Source organism: Bos indicus x Bos taurus, chromosome 11, assembly GCF_003369695.1.
Source record: "Bos indicus x Bos taurus breed Angus x Brahman F1 hybrid chromosome 11, Bos_hybrid_MaternalHap_v2.0, whole genome shotgun sequence".
Classification (NCBI taxonomy): Eukaryota; Metazoa; Chordata; class Mammalia; order Artiodactyla; family Bovidae; genus Bos; species Bos indicus x Bos taurus.
In genome coordinates this window covers 47,804,547-47,822,104 of record NC_040086.1, presented here as the reverse complement: position 1 = coordinate 47,822,104, position 17,558 = coordinate 47,804,547, and the positions used below count along the sequence as shown (strand labels likewise).

At 40.8% G+C, this 17,558-nt stretch overlaps 1 protein-coding gene across 3 annotated transcripts in view; it reads left to right on the top strand.

The window, feature by feature from the left end:
- RMND5A (required for meiotic nuclear division 5 homolog A) overlaps window positions 1-17,558 on the top strand; it is a 60,497-nt gene that overhangs the window by 25,702 nt on the left and 17,237 nt on the right. For all 3 annotated transcript variants that reach the window (XM_027555496.1, XM_027555495.1, XM_027555497.1), the window contains 2 exons: window positions 7,771-7,905; window positions 11,021-11,121. In XM_027555496.1, the coding sequence (XP_027411297.1) occupies window positions 7,771-7,905; window positions 11,021-11,121 (236 nt within the window). The remainder of the gene's footprint in view (window positions 1-7,770; window positions 7,906-11,020; window positions 11,122-17,558) is intronic.

Sequence of the window (17,558 nt, the reverse complement as noted above, 5' to 3'; positions counted from 1 at the left end):
TAAAGATTAGCAGTATTAAAGAATTGGCAGGGACTTCCCTGATGGTCTAGTGGGTAAGACTTCTTGCTCCTAATGCAGGGGGGCCGGGTTCCATCCCTGGTCAGGGAACTGGATCCCACATGCCACAACTTAATAGTTCTCATGCTGCAACTAAGACCTGATGTAGCCAGATAAATAAATATTAAAACAGAAAAGAATTGGCACTTAGGCGTTAAATCAAATACTGAGTTTTATCATGTACTTCTTTTGTCACTGCTTACTCAATAATTATAATTTCATAAAATGTATTTCAGAAAGGGATTGGTTTTGGATGATGAGCAGTGAAAACCAGTCCTTAAGTCTAATCAGTTCATAAGCATGTTTAAGCAAACAGGTAGGGTGGTTTGTTTAGATTTCATAGTCTTGTAAGGATCGTCTAAGTTATTTACTTCTCCTCTGTCTAGCCTCCAGACTTTGAAACCTTTAATCCATTAAAAACGTGAATGATACTAAAAGTACATGAGATAGTATACAGATTTGTGTGTCCTGAATTTCTCTAAGCTGTAATATCTTCTCTAGACAGACACACCCTTGAATATGTGCTTTTTATCTTTTGAAAATGTGCCTTCACATTTAAGAACATCCTTCCATGCTTTTTCTTTTCTTTTCCTTTATAAAAGAAAAAATGGAGTAAAACAGAAGTGCTAATAGACAGGTGTTTCTCTTCACTATCTACTTCTTGGCTGGTTTTCGATGCTGCTGATTTCCTGGGCAGCCATGCAGATGACTTTGGTCACCTAGCAACAGGGCCTGGAACTGATCCTTGCTCTGATGCAATAGTAAGAACATGCACTTATAACAAAAGGAGTTCTCATACTATATTGCATTTCCTTGACCTCTTTTTACAGTTTTAGCTTTAATTTTTACTACATGTGAGCAGGAAATAAGCTATGAAAAAAATTTACTCATCCACTTTAGTGGTTTAAACTGCAAGATCTAAATGATAGAAGGGAGCTCAGAAATTTTCATCTAATGCTTTGCTTAGTCATGCTTAGTTGTGTTTTCCAAGACTAGCAAATAAGTTCTAGAACTTAAATGTCGTACAGATGTCTTGAGTGTAAGGGTTTTCGATTTTTCTTACCACCAGTATAGTAGTGAAATAAAATTACATGAAGAGCATCCTTGTAAAAGAAGTGTTTACATCTGTTTAAATGTTAGACTGTTTTAAATTTTTCTAGATGATCAAAATTTACTTTTGGTTTAAGTACATGAAGGAAAGATTTGGAGGAATTGTTTTGTTTGAGCAGTTCCTGCCTGGTGGTAGCTATTAGAATTATGACTAAATGTAAACGTATACTGCTGGAAAAAACTATTTTCATATGGTCTGTGCTTTGGAGTTGACCATTGGGTCTTCCAAAGTTATCTCTTTCTTTCCTGCTGAATAATAGACACTTGATTTGTTGGGGGTTAATGCGATTGGGGAATAATCAGTAAATGAATCAGTAGAAATCTGAAGGTTGTGTTTGGATTGAATGAGGTTGATAGATCAGTGAGAAATCTTAGTCTCAATGATTCTTGCCTATGGAGTGCATGCAGACATTTAGAGAGTTATAGACAGATTCCTGCTGCTGCTGCTAAGTCGCTTCAGTTGTGTCCGACTCTGTGCGACCCCATAGACAGCAGCCCACCAGGCTCCCCGTCCCTGGGATTCTCCAGGCAAGAACACTGGAGTGGGTTGCCATTTCCTTCTCCAATGCATGAAAATGAAAAGTGAAAGTGAAGTCGCTCATTCATGTCTGACCCTCAGCGACCCCGTGGACTGCAGCCTTCCAGGCTCCTCTGTCCATGGGATTTTCCAGGCAAGAGTTGGTAATAAATTCTGTCATCCTCTGATACCATTCCTTTATTCATTTGATTAGCCTTTTATCTGGGGGAATAAAATACAGGAGAAATCTGTGATATTGTTACTGAACCCAGGTCTGACTGTGTCCCAATAAAGAGGTTGGTGAGAAGGAAAGTTTGCTTTATTTTGGATGCTGGCAGTGGGAGGTGGAGAATGCTTGTCCAAAGGCTGACTCCGCACCCCCAATCAGGGGCAAGAGCTTTTATAGACAGAGGGAGGGGCTCCATGCAGAAACAGCGCAATCAGCTCTGACAGTCATCTTGGTCATCAGTGGTCTAATCGGCGTCATCTTCATTGTTTTAAGAACAGTTAGTCTTCCATTCCAGGATTGGTTGGTTCCCGTTTCCTTGAGGCCAGTTCTTGGAATTGTGCAGCTGTGTCGTGGTTACAGTCTGGTCGTCATGTAGTTAACTTCTCTACCTGCTGGTGGTTTCAGGATCTACAAGGGCAGCTCACAGGATATGGCTCAGAATATTATGTATAGCCTTTGAAAAGAAACTAAGGGTCCCTGACTATGCTTAATGACTAAACTATTATTATTTGGTCTCCTTTGACTGTTTTCCTTTGTTTCTGCATTTTCTTGCTTCTCTGATTAAACTTAATTCTTTGGCTAAAGTTTTTCCACAGGCAAAAGGCAGGCTGAGGACATGGGGAGTGAGGCCCTTGGGCCCTGCTCCTTTTCACCATCAGTCACCCTTGTAAGGCCTGTATCCCACCCAGGCCAGAGGAGGAACAAGGTAGCGGCATCTTTACTTCCAGTGTTCTGATTGTCATAGACAGCATAAAGGTGTGATGATTAGCTTAAAGGTACTGATAGACTGCTATAAAGTCATCTCTCAACAGGCAGAATCTGGTAAGCAGATTGGATGAGGAAAGTAGAGAGCCACACCAAGCAATTCTGATTTTTTCAGTGCTAAATACAGTCTCTTCAGTATGGGCATGGATGCTATTGCCTTAGCATCTAGGTACTTTGTATTATCTCATTCTTTAGATTAAGTACCAGGCCAAGAAAGAGGTCTATAAAAAGAAAAGGAATAAAAATTTAAGATTCTGAGAGTAATTTTGCTTTTTTGTTTTTGTGTTGAGTAATTCCAAATGTTAAATTTGTATATTTAGTTTTAGGCTACTGACTTGACATCTAAGAATAGATAGATCTTTAAAGAAAAGTGGGCTGAATTTTGAAGAGGAGAGCTGTGCTGTGTTATGGTGATTGTAAATAGTATGTGGTTTGCAGTTCTATTGTGGATTACTTACCACCTGTTCTTTTGTGCGCTGTACCATGCTTAAGCAATGATTAACTAAGGATTGAATTAATAATTTCAGTTTAATCTAAACAGAAACTAATTACATTTATGTGCTTAAAAAACAGTTCAAGAGGCTTATCAGGTTAACATAGGTTAACACCTATGAAAGATAAGGGAGTGGAAGTAAAATTGGACACAGAAAGCTTTCAGAGGTAGATTGGCCAGTTTCTTGACTCTTGATGTTTCGAGTTGCCTTCTACTGGGGTAATTTCCCCTTTGTCAGAAGAACTTTAGCAGTTCTTTTAGAGCAGGTCTTCTTTCAGCAAATTCAGCTTCCCTTCATCTGAGAATGTCTTTATTTCATCTTCATTCCTGAAGGATATTTTCACTTGATATAAAATTCTGGGATTCAGTTCTTTTCTTTTAGTACTTGAAAAATGTGTCACTTCTTTCTGGTCTCTGCATGGTTTCTGTTGAGAAATCTGTAGTCCTTTTTTCTTTTTTAAAATATGAATGTATGATAACACATTTACAGGAGACTTGGAAAATACAGAACAAAGTTGCATATGGTTCCACTATATATTACAATTATTTTTAAAGTATATAAATTAGGATTTTTAGTTGAGAAATCTGTAGTCATTTGAATTATAGTTTCCCTATAAGCAGTGTATCACTTTTCCCTAGCTACTTTCAAATTTTTTCTTGGTCTTTAATTTTTACCAGTTGGATTCTGTGATGTCTTGAGTTTGGATTTCTTTGAACTTATCCTTTTAGGAGTTTGCTGAGCTTCTTGAATCTGTAGGTTTATGTCTTTTGACAAAATTGGGAAATGTTAAAAAAATTTTTTTCCTACACTACACTCTTCTCCCTCTAGCAATCCATTGACATAATGTTAGATCTTTTGTTATTGTCTTACAGGTCCCTGAGATGCTATTCATTGTTTTTTTTTTTTTCAATTTTTATTTGGTTGTTCAGATTAGATCATTTCTATGGATCTCCACTGACTTGTGCTATTCACCTCTATTCTGCTGTTAATTACATCCTGTGAGGTTTTTTTTTTTTTTAAATGTTTATTTATTTGGCTGTGTTGTGTCTTAGTTGCAGCATGGGAGACCTTAGTTCCAAGTTTTGTTTTAGTGGTCACTACCTTGTTGGGCTCAGACTACAAGTTCTGACCAGTCTTCTCTGAGTTGTAGTTTCAATGTCAGCTTATTTCCAAAGCCATTACAGAGCTGTTCAGATATGTCTTGTTAGTGGCCATTCTAGGACCTGGAAGCTAGGTCTGACCCCTAGTTCCTCTTTCAAAGTCTGTGCTGTGCCGCTGAGGGTCAGACCCATGCCTTTGCCACTTGAGGGCAAGCCCAGGGGTTCATAAACAACTCTGGATGAGAGTGTTACTTTTCTGAGTTTCTTCCTCTCTCTGATCTCCCTGCTACTTTAGAGTTCTCTGGAGCTTCCTATTTAGTCATCCAGCCAGAGAACTGGGCTTTATATACCCTGATCATTTCAGTTCAGTTGCTCAGTCGTGTCTGACTTTTTGCGACCCCGTGGACTGCAGCACACCAGGCTTCCCTGTCCATCACCAACTCCTGGATCTTAACTCAAACTCATGTCCGTCGAGTCGGTGATGCCATCCAACCATCTCATCCTCTCTTGTCCCCTTCTTCTGCCTTCAGTCTTTCCCAGCATCAGGGTCTTTTCCAATGAGTCAGTTCTTTGCATCAGGTGATGTACCCCGATCCCCTGTATTTTATCATAATTCTGCCTGTATCTGGGGCTACCAGGTAGAGGAACAGAGAGAAAAGATGCAAGAGGAGTTTTGGCCCCTCCTTCTTGGGACCATCACTCCTCTGATTGGAGAGAAAAGATCCCTTCCCTCAGAGTTTTAACTTGCCTACTGTGGTGGATTTCCCAGGTGGTGCTAGTGGTAAAGAATCTGCCTGCAAGTGCAGAAGACATAAGAGAAGTGTGTTCAATCCCTGGATTGGGAAGATCCGCTGGAGGAGGGCATGGCAACTCCAGTATTCTTACCTGGAGAATCCCCATGGACAGAAAAGCCTGGTGGGCTACTGTCCATGGGATTGCAAAGAGTCAGACATGACTGACTTAACACGTGCAGAGTTCTGAAGATCTGCCGAGTCTTGTTTCCTGCTTATTCAATCAAACATAATCTAGGTACTGCTGTGAAAATTACGACACCATTTCTTTCTTTTTTTAATGACACCGTTTCTGTTTGGGGGAAAAAAAAAAAAGCTTACAAATGCTTCTTATTCACAACAGAAGCTTAACTTTAGACTGCCTTGAGCTAGGGGTGCAAGAAAATGGAAGGAAAAAAGCATGTGATTTATTTCCACCCCCTTCTACATGATAGGAAAACCCACTCCTGTTCCTCATGCCAGCCCTGGAGGGCTTCTCCTGGAGGTGCCCGTCCTGTTGTGGGTTTTGGTTGTACTACCTCCAGACTGAGAGATAGATGTTGGAGGGAGGAAAGTAGTAAGCTCACCTTCAGTTCTTTGCCTTCCTCCCCGATCCAGTTACTGCTCTTCAGAGTTGCCTCGAGTAGCCACTCCCTTCAGTCCTGATTTTGGAAATGCATTCAGAGAGTCAGGGTGAGGTGTACTTGCTTGATCTTACCCAGAACCAGAACCTTCAACACCCTCTCTTTTTGTAATAGATTTTGACGAAATCCTTTAGCTTGCTATAAAAGGAATGTTTGCTCTTTGTGTAAGAGTGGTTATCTCCAGTGATAATCTCTGCTAGTACTTTATATATTCTTTTCACATTTGTTCTGTGAGCATTTGTGTAAGCTTTTTTAAAAACAGAAATGGTGTCATTAAAAAAAGAAATGGCATCATAATTTCTGTAGAAGTTGCTTTTTTTTTTTTTTTTTTTCATTTAAGGGTAAGAACATTTTTCCATATTAGTAGATATAGAGCAATGAACCTTACTTTTTAATTGTGAATAGTAAGATTAACAGAGTAGTAACTACCATTTCATTGCACCAATAAGGGAGCATATTAATTTCCAAGAGCTGCTATGACAAAGTACCACAGACTGGGTGGCTTACACAGACATTCTTTTCCCCACTGTTTTGGAAACTATAAGTTCCTGATCAAGGTGTGGCAGGCAGGGTTGGTTTCTTCTGGGGCCTTTCTCCCTGATGTGTAGATAGGCATCTTTTCTTCATGTCATCACGCAGTGTCTTTATCTGCTTGGGCTGCCATGACAAAATTCCAAAATTCCATTTAAACAACAAAAGTTTATTTTCTTCTGGTTGTAGAGACTGGGAAATCCAAAATCAAGGTGCTGGGCAATTCACTGCCTGTTGAGGGCAGGCAGCCTTCTTCCTGGCTGGCAGATGAGCACCTTCTCCCTGGGTCCTCGTGGTGGAGAGAGAACAGATGAGCCCTGGTGTTTGTTCCTTGTCTCATAAGAACACCGGCCCTACTGGATGAGGGCCCCACCCTTATGACTTCATTTAACCTTTATTACCTTCTCCCAGACTCTGTCTCCAAAGCCAGTCACACTGGTTTCTAGGGCTTTGATGTAGGAATTTGGGAGGGACACAGACATCTGGTGTATAACAGGTGGTCTTCCTTCTGCACCTGTATGTGTCCTGCGTGCGTGCATGCTCAGTCACTTCAGTCATATTTGACTCTTTGCAACTCTTGTAAACTGTAGCCCGCCTGTCCGTGGGATTCTCCAGGCAAAGATACTGGATCGAGTTTGCCATTTCCTCCTCCAGGGGATCTTCCCTACCCAGGGATCAAACCTGTGTCTCTAAGTCTCCTGCATTGGCAGGTGGGTTCTTTACCCGCTAGTGCCACCTGAGACATCATTTGTATTGGATTAGGGCTCAAAATGGTCTCCTTTTAACTTTATAAGGCGCTGGGAGAGGATACAGTTAAGTCCATAAAAGTATTTTCTCTGCTTAAGCTGAGGCTCAAATATCTTGAGTGATTTGGCCAAGAATGGCAACCTACTCCAGCCAGTATTCTTGCCTGGAGAATCCCATGGACAGAGGAGCCTGGCAGGCTATAGTCCATGGGGTCGCAAAGAGTCGGACACGACTTAGTGACTAAACCACCACCACCACCACACAGCTAGTTAGATGGAACCAGGGTCCAGACCCTGGTGGATTGGCTCCAGAGCCTGCTCTCTGAGCCATCTGTCCAGGCTCTTTTTCCCCAACCCCCACCTTGGCACTGCAATTCTTGGGATAGGCCAAGGATTATTGAATAATCCTATGTTCGATATAATGGCTCTTCCTTTTTTTCCTATTAGACAACGCTGCATTGAACATGCTTTTGCAATTATCACTGCACACCTGTGAAAATATTGCTGTCATATAATGCCTAGAAATCAATTTATTTACAGAATCATTATAAAGTTTATTTTTCCAAAATACCCTCAAAAATGAAAACATTTACCCTTGCAGCAATAATGAATGAGAGTGGGGGTTTCAGAAAAGAACACTGGAAAAGACTGCTTCCTGTCATAGGCTGCAGACAAATTGGAATTGGGGACTTATTGGAGGTGTCACAGAGTTAAACAAAGGTGGTGGTTTCTGTCAAGGTAGGTGGGGTGAAAACGTATCAAGTGATGCCTCCTGGTCAATTCATGACTCGGTATTTTGCCTTTCAGAATTTCGATTCCGACATCAGCAGTGTGGGGATAGACGGCTGCTGGCAGGCAGACAGCCAGAGGCTTCTCAATGAGGTGATGGTGGAGCACTTCTTCAGACAAGGAATGCTAGATGTTGCTGAGGAGCTCTGCCAGGTGAGGATGAAATGAAAACAAGGGAGATCCTTGGGGTTTTTAAGTCTTCTAGCTGTAAGTAGATTGTTACATTTTAATCACTAGTGCTGACCTCAGTTTACTAGAAAGTCTCTCTCCTTTTTTTTTTTTTTAAACTTGGTTAAAAATTATAGTCCTAGAACTTGCTATTCAAATTATTTCCTTATTCTTGCCCCAGAATGTTGGTCAAGGGTCAGAAGTGGTGCTACTTTTCCAAACATCTCCTCTTTTGTTTTTTGGGAGGGAGCCAGTGCATTTTACTTAATTTTTAAAACAGTTTTTTATTATTATTATTTTACAGTTGATTTACAGTGTTGTGTTAGCTTCAGCTGTACAGCAAAGTAAATCAGCCATATATATATATATATATATCCACTCTTTTCTGGACTCCATTTCCATATAGGTCATTACAGAGCACCAAATAGAGTTCCTTATGGTATACAGTAGGTTCTTAACTTGTTACCTCTTACATATAGTACTGTGTATGCTCAGTCATTTTAGTCATGTCTGACTCTTTCTGACCCTGTGGACTGTAGCCCACCAGGCTCCTCTGTCCATGGGGATTCTCCAAGAATACTGGAGTGGGTTACCATTTCTTCCTCCAGAGGATCTTCCCGACCCAGGGGATTGAATCCTTTTCTCTTACGTCTCCTGCATTGGTCAGTGGGTTTTTTACCACTAGTGCCATAAAACATCTCTTTGACGGGAAGGTTAGTATAGCAGAGAAGAGGACAAAGAGGATTATATTTGCTCTTCTAATCTGGCCCAGCTTAAAGAACTTTATCAAACGAATTTCAAGCTAAAATAGACATGAACTTAGAACAGTTTACCAATACCACATAGTCATAATACCAGCAATATGTATTAAGTATTTACTGCCAGCCAAGCCCTGAGTTTATTCCTTACTGTAACCCTGTGAAGAAGAAATTATTTCCCCCATTCTACAGATGAGGAATCTGAGGTCTAGAGAAATAACCTGCCCAAGACGGTACTGCCATTCCCTCAGGATGATGGCATCGGCGATTAGAATAGCGATAGCTTAACTAGGTATTAATTAGAGATATAAAGAGTGGTTAAATAGGGATAGCTCAGTGAGAAAATTCAGTAGAGAAAAGAGGCCGAATAACTTGGTTTATGTGGAAAACCAATAAAACTCCAAGACAAGGAATTTGCATTACCTACGTAGGCTGCAGGCGTCCTCCCGTTCTCCCCAAGGAGAGAAGACACTAAGGCCTCCCCGGTCAGATTTTAGAAGCCCAGGCAAAATTAGTAGGCTTGACGAGCCTCCACGCTCCAGATGGGAATTCAGCCAGAAGGTGAGAGAAAGAACAACCTGGGGAGACCAGGCTTTGGTGAGCAAGGCCCGTAGCTTTATTTTCAACAGGGGCTTTTATACCCTAAGTTGCACATAGAGGATAATAGGGGGTGTGAAATCATGCAAAGTCAGCAGTTTTTGATCCTTATTGAGACCAGGCTTTCTTTTCTGCAAATTTATCGTATACAAATGGTTTAGGTGATTTACATCATCTTCTGGCCAGAAGGCCTATTAACGTTTTATGACTCTGATAAAGGTTTGTCAGCCATAAGACTTACTTTCTCTAGGAGTAATTATTTTAAAGTTTGGCACCATCCTCCGAAGGTGTTAGACAAAGTTGCATTCCTATAGGGCAAAGGTGCAGTGGGTTTACAACAAAGGAAAGAATTTATTACCTTAAGGGTCTAAACTTGTTAACACCAAGGCCACTACTTATTTTTTCTACATACCAACTATGTTAATTAATACACTTCCAAGGATACAATACAGGGGATGTGGAAACTTGGCAGCAAGCATTGGCTCAACAATGAAATCTTCTACTAGTTCTATTCTGACAATTTCTAACTCTCCGAGAGGCTCTATACTATTTGAATATCTTAAGCTTCCCCTGCCTCTTCCAGTTGGGAGACTGTAAACAATTGTATGCATAGCTGTAGGAGTCCAGGTAAACCTGTCAGGCAAGTTAGAGAGCCATCTGAGGGGTTTGTGAACTAAAACACTCTTGTCACGCCCAGGAACTTTATTAACTGGAGCTATAAGTTAACTCTTTTTTCAGAGAGAGAGAGATGGTGGTGGGGGACAGCCCCCCATAAAGTCAGAGGTGTAGGTGACAGCACAAAGCAGTAAAGTAGGCAGAGTCTGGTTTTGGGGGTAGATGCTCGAGAATTTCCAGGGGGACTCCTGAGGCTCGATCCCGCCTTTGCGTATGTCGAGCCTCCTTCCTCATGACCTTTGCCATGGGCGGAGTTCCTCATGCTGGCTCCCGCCACCGTACAGGTTCTTAGTGGAGGATCTTGGATTCAGTTCCATTTCATGTGTCTTCAAACTCTCTTCTGTGGCTTACATTTTGTGCTGTTGTATTTTTCATTTAGAAGAGTGAAGGACCATAAGGTTTAAATAATCTAAAGGTAGTCTGTAAACCAGACCTCTAAGACTTTGCTATTTTAAACAATTTAGATAAGTAGTAACTCAAGTCTTTCTCTATACATTACAGGATTCTGTGTCCATATAAATTTCCTAAAATAAATTGTGTCATTTAAGATTGTTTGTTTACAAGTATCAGAGACCCAAAATACCAATGGCTTAAACAAAAATGAAGTTTATTTCTCTTACACAAGAATAGGAAATAGTAAGCCATCCATGACTTATGTGGTAGCCACATACCATGAAACTCTTAGGGATCTCAGCTCCGTTTAGCTCTGCTGTTTCTAAGGTGACCCCTGTCCTCATGGTCCAGGGAAGCCAGAACCCCAGCTTGACCTTTTTGTATTCCAGGAAGGGACAAAGACATATGTTTGTGTTTCATTGGCCAGAACTTACATTTTGCAAAGCCCAGCTTTATTCCATATGCTTAAGTGCCCAGCTAAAATATGGGGTTTACTACTATCATAGGAGGAGGAAGAGGGATACTGGGGCTTAGTCCTCAGTCTCTGCCAGAGAAGTATATGTTAAAAAGAAACTATCTTTAATTATTTACCTCACATTTTATAATGTAGAATATGCTTTTACCATATCTCTTTACTCTGACTTTTGCTAACAAAAGTTCTTTTGATTTTTTTTCAGGAATCTGGTCTTTCTGTAGACCCAAGCCAGAAAGAACCATTTGTGGAGTTAAATCGAATATTAGAAGCATTGAAAGTCCGAGTTTTGAGACCTGCTCTGGAGTGAGTTACTGAGTTTGTTTTCCTTTGAATACTTTGTGAGAACTCTGTAAGAAAACGGAATTAGAAAACACGTTGAAGATTTTGAGATCTCTCTCTCTTAATCTCATGTGGGGTAGACTTCAGAGTAATCAAGGGAGAATTATTTTATTTCTTTTAGTCGAGTGCATTTGGGGGATATGCAATTTGAGAAAATGGTTAACACTCATTTCACTTATCAGTTGGTCTGAATTCCCATGAGAGAAGAGGGTTTCTTGTAGCCAGACTAGCTTTATAACTGAAGTACTGTTGTTCAGGGCATCTGAATTTGATATTTGAACTTGCAGAATATGTGGGGTTTGGTATACATGAAGAGAACAAATGTTGTGGAGTTTTACTCTAATTACCATCATAAAATAGTTCATTGTGAACTTGTCATTGATGTGAATTCTATGAAATTACTGGGTTAGCTGTGTTAAGTATTATACTAGAACAGGGTCAAGGAAAGTTTTTCATAAAGAGCCAGATAAGTATTTTAGGCTTTGCAAGCCATGTATGGTCTCTGTTGGATGTTTTTCTTTATTTCATTTTATAACCTTTTAAAAAGGTAAAAAAAAAAAAACCAAACAACAAAACCCACTTTGGCCATGTGGCATATGAAATAGACAGCAAGTCCTGTTTGGCCCGTGGCCATGGTTTGCTGACCCCTGTCCTAGAATTTTTTAATGTGATAATAATCATGTTATTTGTTTTAAAAAGGAAGAAAGGAAAGCTACAAAGTAACAGAAAGAATCTGGGTAATAGAAGCAGTGATATTGTTGTGAGGGCACAGCCTTAGAATCGTAGGATTTTAAAACCGGAAATACATGAGTGCATTGTTGCTGCTAAGTCACTTCAGTCGTGTCCGACTCTGTGTGACCCCATAGATGGCAGCCCACTAGGGTTACCCCCGTCCCTGGGATCCTCCAGGCAAGAACACTGGAGTGGGTTGCCATTTCCTCCTCCAATGCATGAAAGTGAAAAGTGAAAGTGAAGTCGCTCAGTTGTGCCCTACTTGTAGCGACCCCATGGACTGCAGCCTACCAGGCTCCTCCCTCCATGGGATTTTCCAGGCAAGAGTACTGGAGTGGGTTGCCATTGCCTTCTCCGAGCTCATTGTTTCCGGGCGGAAATATAGTTGGGAAGATCCTTGATGAGTTTTATAAATTACACCTTTTTCCCTTCTATTAACCCATTTAAATCTTCATAGCTTAGTTTTTTCTGTTTCTCATCATTTCTCAGTTCTTAGGAAATTCTGAAAGTTCTAAAACCAGCCTAGATGAACAGGCAGAGATAGTAAAAGTCACTCAGTCGTGTCCAACTCTTTGCGAACCCATGGACTATACTGTTCATGAAATTCTCCAGGCCAAAATACTGGAGTGGGTAGCCTTTCCCTTCTCCAGGGGATCTTCCCAACCCAGGGATCGAACCCAGGTCTCCCTCATTGCAGGCAGATTCTTTACCAGCTGAGCCACAAGGAAAGCCCAAGAATACTGGAGTGGGTAGTGGATCCCTTCTCCAGCAGATCTTCCCGACCTAGGAATCGAACTGAGGTCTCCTGCGTTGCAGATGGATTCTTTATCAACTTTCCCTGAGCTATCAGGGAAGCCCTGACAGAGATAGAGCCCTATGTAAATTTATAAATTACAAATTTCTGTATAATTTATAAATATCAGGTAGCTCATTTATTTTCATTCTTTAAAGATATAAATGTCACCCAGCACCACTGTGTACTATGCATATCACTTTTTAGTTTATTTTTATAATGGATTTTTTAGCAGGTTTCATTGTGACACACCCTTATAAGATGAAATTTAATCAAATGCCTCAAACACCCTCTTAAATATGGCAGTCACTCTTGTCTCTACTTTCATATTCCACCTAAATGATTAAACTCTAAAGGAGAGTGAGGGAGCCTAAATATAAAAGTGTGATGGGTTTGTCAGTTGTTCTGTAGTGATTTAGAAATGATATGTAAGTTGTTAATTGAGGTAATATTCATTTATCTATTAATTTCTCAGATTTTTCATCAGACTTTTATTGAGTGCTTATTACTATGTATCAGAGACTATACTAAGTATTTGGACTGCCTTAGCCCTCAAACTACTCAAGGTTTTTTCCTTTTAGACTGAAGAAAATTCATAAGACTCTTTTAACTGTGTATTTTTCCTGTAAGATCTCAAGTTTCTTACTGATAACGATATTATATATATCAGTTATTTCTGTAAATGTCTTTTGTTATTTGTAGCCTTAAGCAGTGCCTCTCAGGCAAAGGAAGGACTCATTCCATCTGCCTGGCAGTAACAGTGGAAATTTCTCTGCAGTTGTCTCTTAGTATCCATGGGACATTGGTTCCAGAAACCTCTGTGGATACCAAAACTCACAGATGCTCAAGTCCTTGATGTAAAATGGCTTGTTACTTTTGGCCCTTTGTATTTGAGGTTCTGCAACCTTGGTGCTGAGGGCCAACTATACAATAAAAATGTTCTTGTTACATTTTTCTGGGAATAGTGCCACGTTAAATATCTGCATGTGGGATGTAGTGATAATTACAGTTACCTCTCTTGGAGTGCTTACTATTAATATATGCCTCACGTTGTTCTAAGCGGTTTGTATGTATTAACTTATCAGTCCTCATAATAACCCTATGAAGTAAGTACTCAGTTTACCGAGGAGGAATTAAGCCTGGAAGGTGCTCCATGGGAAAAAAGGATATGGAGTCCGAAGGTTAACTGAGGAAAGCTTCATGTGGTAGTCTCCAGTACTCTCCTCTAAAAGATTTACTTTCGCATACTAGGTGGGCCATCTGCAGTTCTACGATAAAGAAACTCATTTAACTCTGTGAAATCCGTGTTTCCCGTGCATAATTAACCAAAGAATCCTTCTCTCCTTTCACCCCCAATAATACCTACTAAATAAAACTCACAAAATTGGAGATCTGTGGAATTATAGGGGTTTCCTTGGTGGCTCAGATGGTAAAGAATCCGCCTCCAAATGTGGGAGACCGATAAGTTTGGAAAGTGTTAGTTTAATACAAATATCCGTTACAGAAACTCAAACTTTTCCAGTTCTTGCCAGTTATTGGTGGATGCAAAGCAGGTATTTACTCAACATCTTTTATGGGCAAGGTTGGGACTGCCCAGGTGGCTCAGTGGTAAAGAATCAGCCTGCCAGTGCAGGAGACGCATGAGACACAGGTTCGATCCATGGGCCAAGAAGATCCCTGGAGGAGGAAATGGCAACCCACTCCGGTATTCTTGCCTGGAAAATCCCATGGACAGAGGAGCCTGGTGGGTTATAGTCCATAGGACTGTAAAGAGTCAGACACAACTGAGCCACTAAGCACATAGCTCCCACGTGGGCAAGCACCCACGTACTCAGCTTGAATCAAAAATTTAAAAATGTGGGACATGAATTTCCAAGATTCTGGTTCAGAAACACTGGAGAGAATCTTTCATATTTCACGTGTGGCATCTTCTCTTTGTACCCGGAAGCATCGTGGAAGCACCCAGGAGAGGAAGAAGAAGGTGAGAGACTGCAACAGTTCCTTCAGGCAGCCTGGCAGGTGAGACAGAGGCCAGCAAGAAAGGTTAATATGGCTGGAGTTGACTAGATGGGAGGACTAGATGAGAAGGAAGTCTGGTGAGTGTTGTCAGCTATTAATTGCAACCAGTAAAAGACAGTGGAAAGAAGGTGGTAAAGAAGGATGATATGGCAGAGAGAAGCGACAGAAGAACAACTAATTATACATACAGTCAGGATCCTGCACACTCTTTTGTTCCTGCCCCTGTATTTCTGAGTTTGTGTGCAGATTTTTCTCCTCACTCAGATCACCCTATTTTTTGAGTTCCTCTTGGCACCTCGCAGAGTGCTTATTTCATTGTAGGCATTCAATAAATGATGGAATAATTTGAAGAAGAACTTGGAACAAACATGACCTCCTCCTTCATGTGGCAGATAGAAGCAAAGTCAAAAATAACTAGAGTCGATGGGAGAATAACAGTAACTTAATATGACGAGATGGAGAAAATTAGAAAAATAGAAACTGTCCTTGTAGACATGTACCAGTTGCTGACATTTTGCAAGTGCTATCTTGAGAGGAAGCCAGATGGTTGCCTTCCTAAATATTGCCTTGGTGGATTTGCCACGGTCTAGAATTTGACTTTCAACCTTGCATACTTGGAAACTCATTTTCTTTTTCCTCGAACACCCAAAGCAGGCCCAGGGGCCTCATAGCACTTGTTTAGAGGAATTTGAAGTTCTATTTGCTAAGCTTCAGGGGAATGCCATAAGGAAACAAAAACTAATTGAATGATTATAATACAGAGGGATGTTCTAGAATTTTTTCACAGAAGAAAGAGTATTTCATTAGTCTAGACCACTGCAAGGTTTTAGATTGAACAGGCCATGAACAGTACAGGCAAGCTCTGAAATATGAGAGGACTCCATCTCTAAGCTTAGCAATTAGGTGAGGCTGGAAGTAAAAGCCACAGGGGGGTATGAGGTGAGCTTGCCATTGTGGTTTCTTGGCGGTGTGTGTGAACAGTGGTTTTGAAGTGAAGAAATTACTTGCTGGAGTTAGAGAAATTGTGGTATCAGTGACTAAAACACTGTTTATAAGCAGAGAAAAGTTTTAGAAAATGGAGGTTTTAGAAAAGTTTTAGAAAAGCCAGCAAGGATGTCTGGTCACGGAGCCTTGACTACTACTAGAAAAGAGAGTGACCGTGATTAAGCTGTTTCTGGTGTCTGTTTTGTTATTAGTTTCGTCTACCTGCAGGTGGCAGTCTTGCTGACTCGGGTACTTTTAATAGCCACATAGACCCACAGAATAAAGGCTCTCATAGGTGTCGCCTGTACCACTGGAGAAAAGGGATCAAGGTTTCAACAAGTTGGGTTTGTCTCCCCTCAGTTTGAGCGTTTTTGGTTTTGTTTTCTTCGTTTTTGGTTTTGTTGAGTGGTGTGTGCATGCTTAGTTGCTCAGTCACCTCCGACTCTTTCCACCCTCATGGACTGCAGCCTGCCAGACTGCTCTGTCCATGGGAGTTCTCAGGCAGGAATCCTAGAGTAGGTAGCCATTCCCCTCTCCAGGGGATCTTCCCAACCCAGAGATGGAACCCGGGTCCCTGCGTTGCAGGTGGATTCTTTATCGTCTGAGTGCTGGCTCTTTTTAATTCTGAATGGGCCAAAGAGGTAAGTTGAGGAATGGGATACAGTTTTAACTCACTGTGTCCATGCATTGAATCCAGTGGAAAAAGAGCAACTCTGTTAAAAAGAAGATAATTGAAAATGGAAAGAGGTGCCCAGTGGAAAGAAGACAGGACAGAAGAAAGGTCAATGGAATGTAAAGGCCAAAAGGGGAAAAAAAAAAAAATCTGGTGTGAGGACATCATTTTCTGTTGTCTGGCCAAAGTTTGCATGAAGTTGCAAGGACAGTCAGTGCTTCTCAGGAGGAAGAAGAGACATGGCCATCTCTTATCTGGATGCATCGTCACCAAGGACTTGAGGATTACTGGAAACAAGTGGGCAAACCATGACTACAGAGAAACTGAGAATTTTCTTTTCAAAAGAAGGGAAAATTGAAATAAAATATCCCTGAGAGGAAGTGTTTAAAAAGGATAAGGAGCTGAACTAGGCCAGGAGGGGAGCTAAGGGAGACTCTGGAATTTGTTCTTATACAATGCTGATGTGTTATTAATTTAGGCTTATCAAACACTTGGTTTTGTGGTGGGAAATTAGCATTAAATAAGGCAATGTCATAAATAAATACTTAAATAAATAAAGTACATACTTAAATATGTACTTTATTAAAAAAATCACCCGTCTGTAGAACTGTACTGTCCAACATGCTGGCCACACATGACATCTGTTAGGCATGCCCACCACACTCTGCGTGACTAAGACCCTCATGTAAAAGTTAAGTGTGAATGTGGTGGTTTAAAGAGGTTCAAATGTGAATCACTGCCCTTTGTGTGGTTTCTTAAATAGCATATAAGAAGGACAGAGATTCACACCAGCTCTGAGATGAGTGAAATGTTAGTAGTTCCAGCGATGGATTCAACTCATATCTGAGGAGTTACCATTTGCCGGTAACCTCAGAAATGAAATGTTTAGCTATCCTAAAGCAAAATGATAGGGTTCCTCACTGTTTTGGGCTGAACTTTGGTTTTTTCCAATCTCTGAATTTTTTAAGCCCTTGATTTTGGTCACCAGTAACATTCAGCCAAGTCTACCCCTGTGGAGTAATGCCTGCCACTCATTTCCCTGACCTTCTGCTTTTACCCCCAGGAAGATAGCCCCAACATAGATAGAAAAAGAAGATATTTTTGAACCTTTTAAAAAATGCTGTGAGACTTAGAGAATGAACTTACGGTTGCTGAAGGGGAGGGATAGTTAGCGAGTTTGGGATGGACGTGTACGCACTG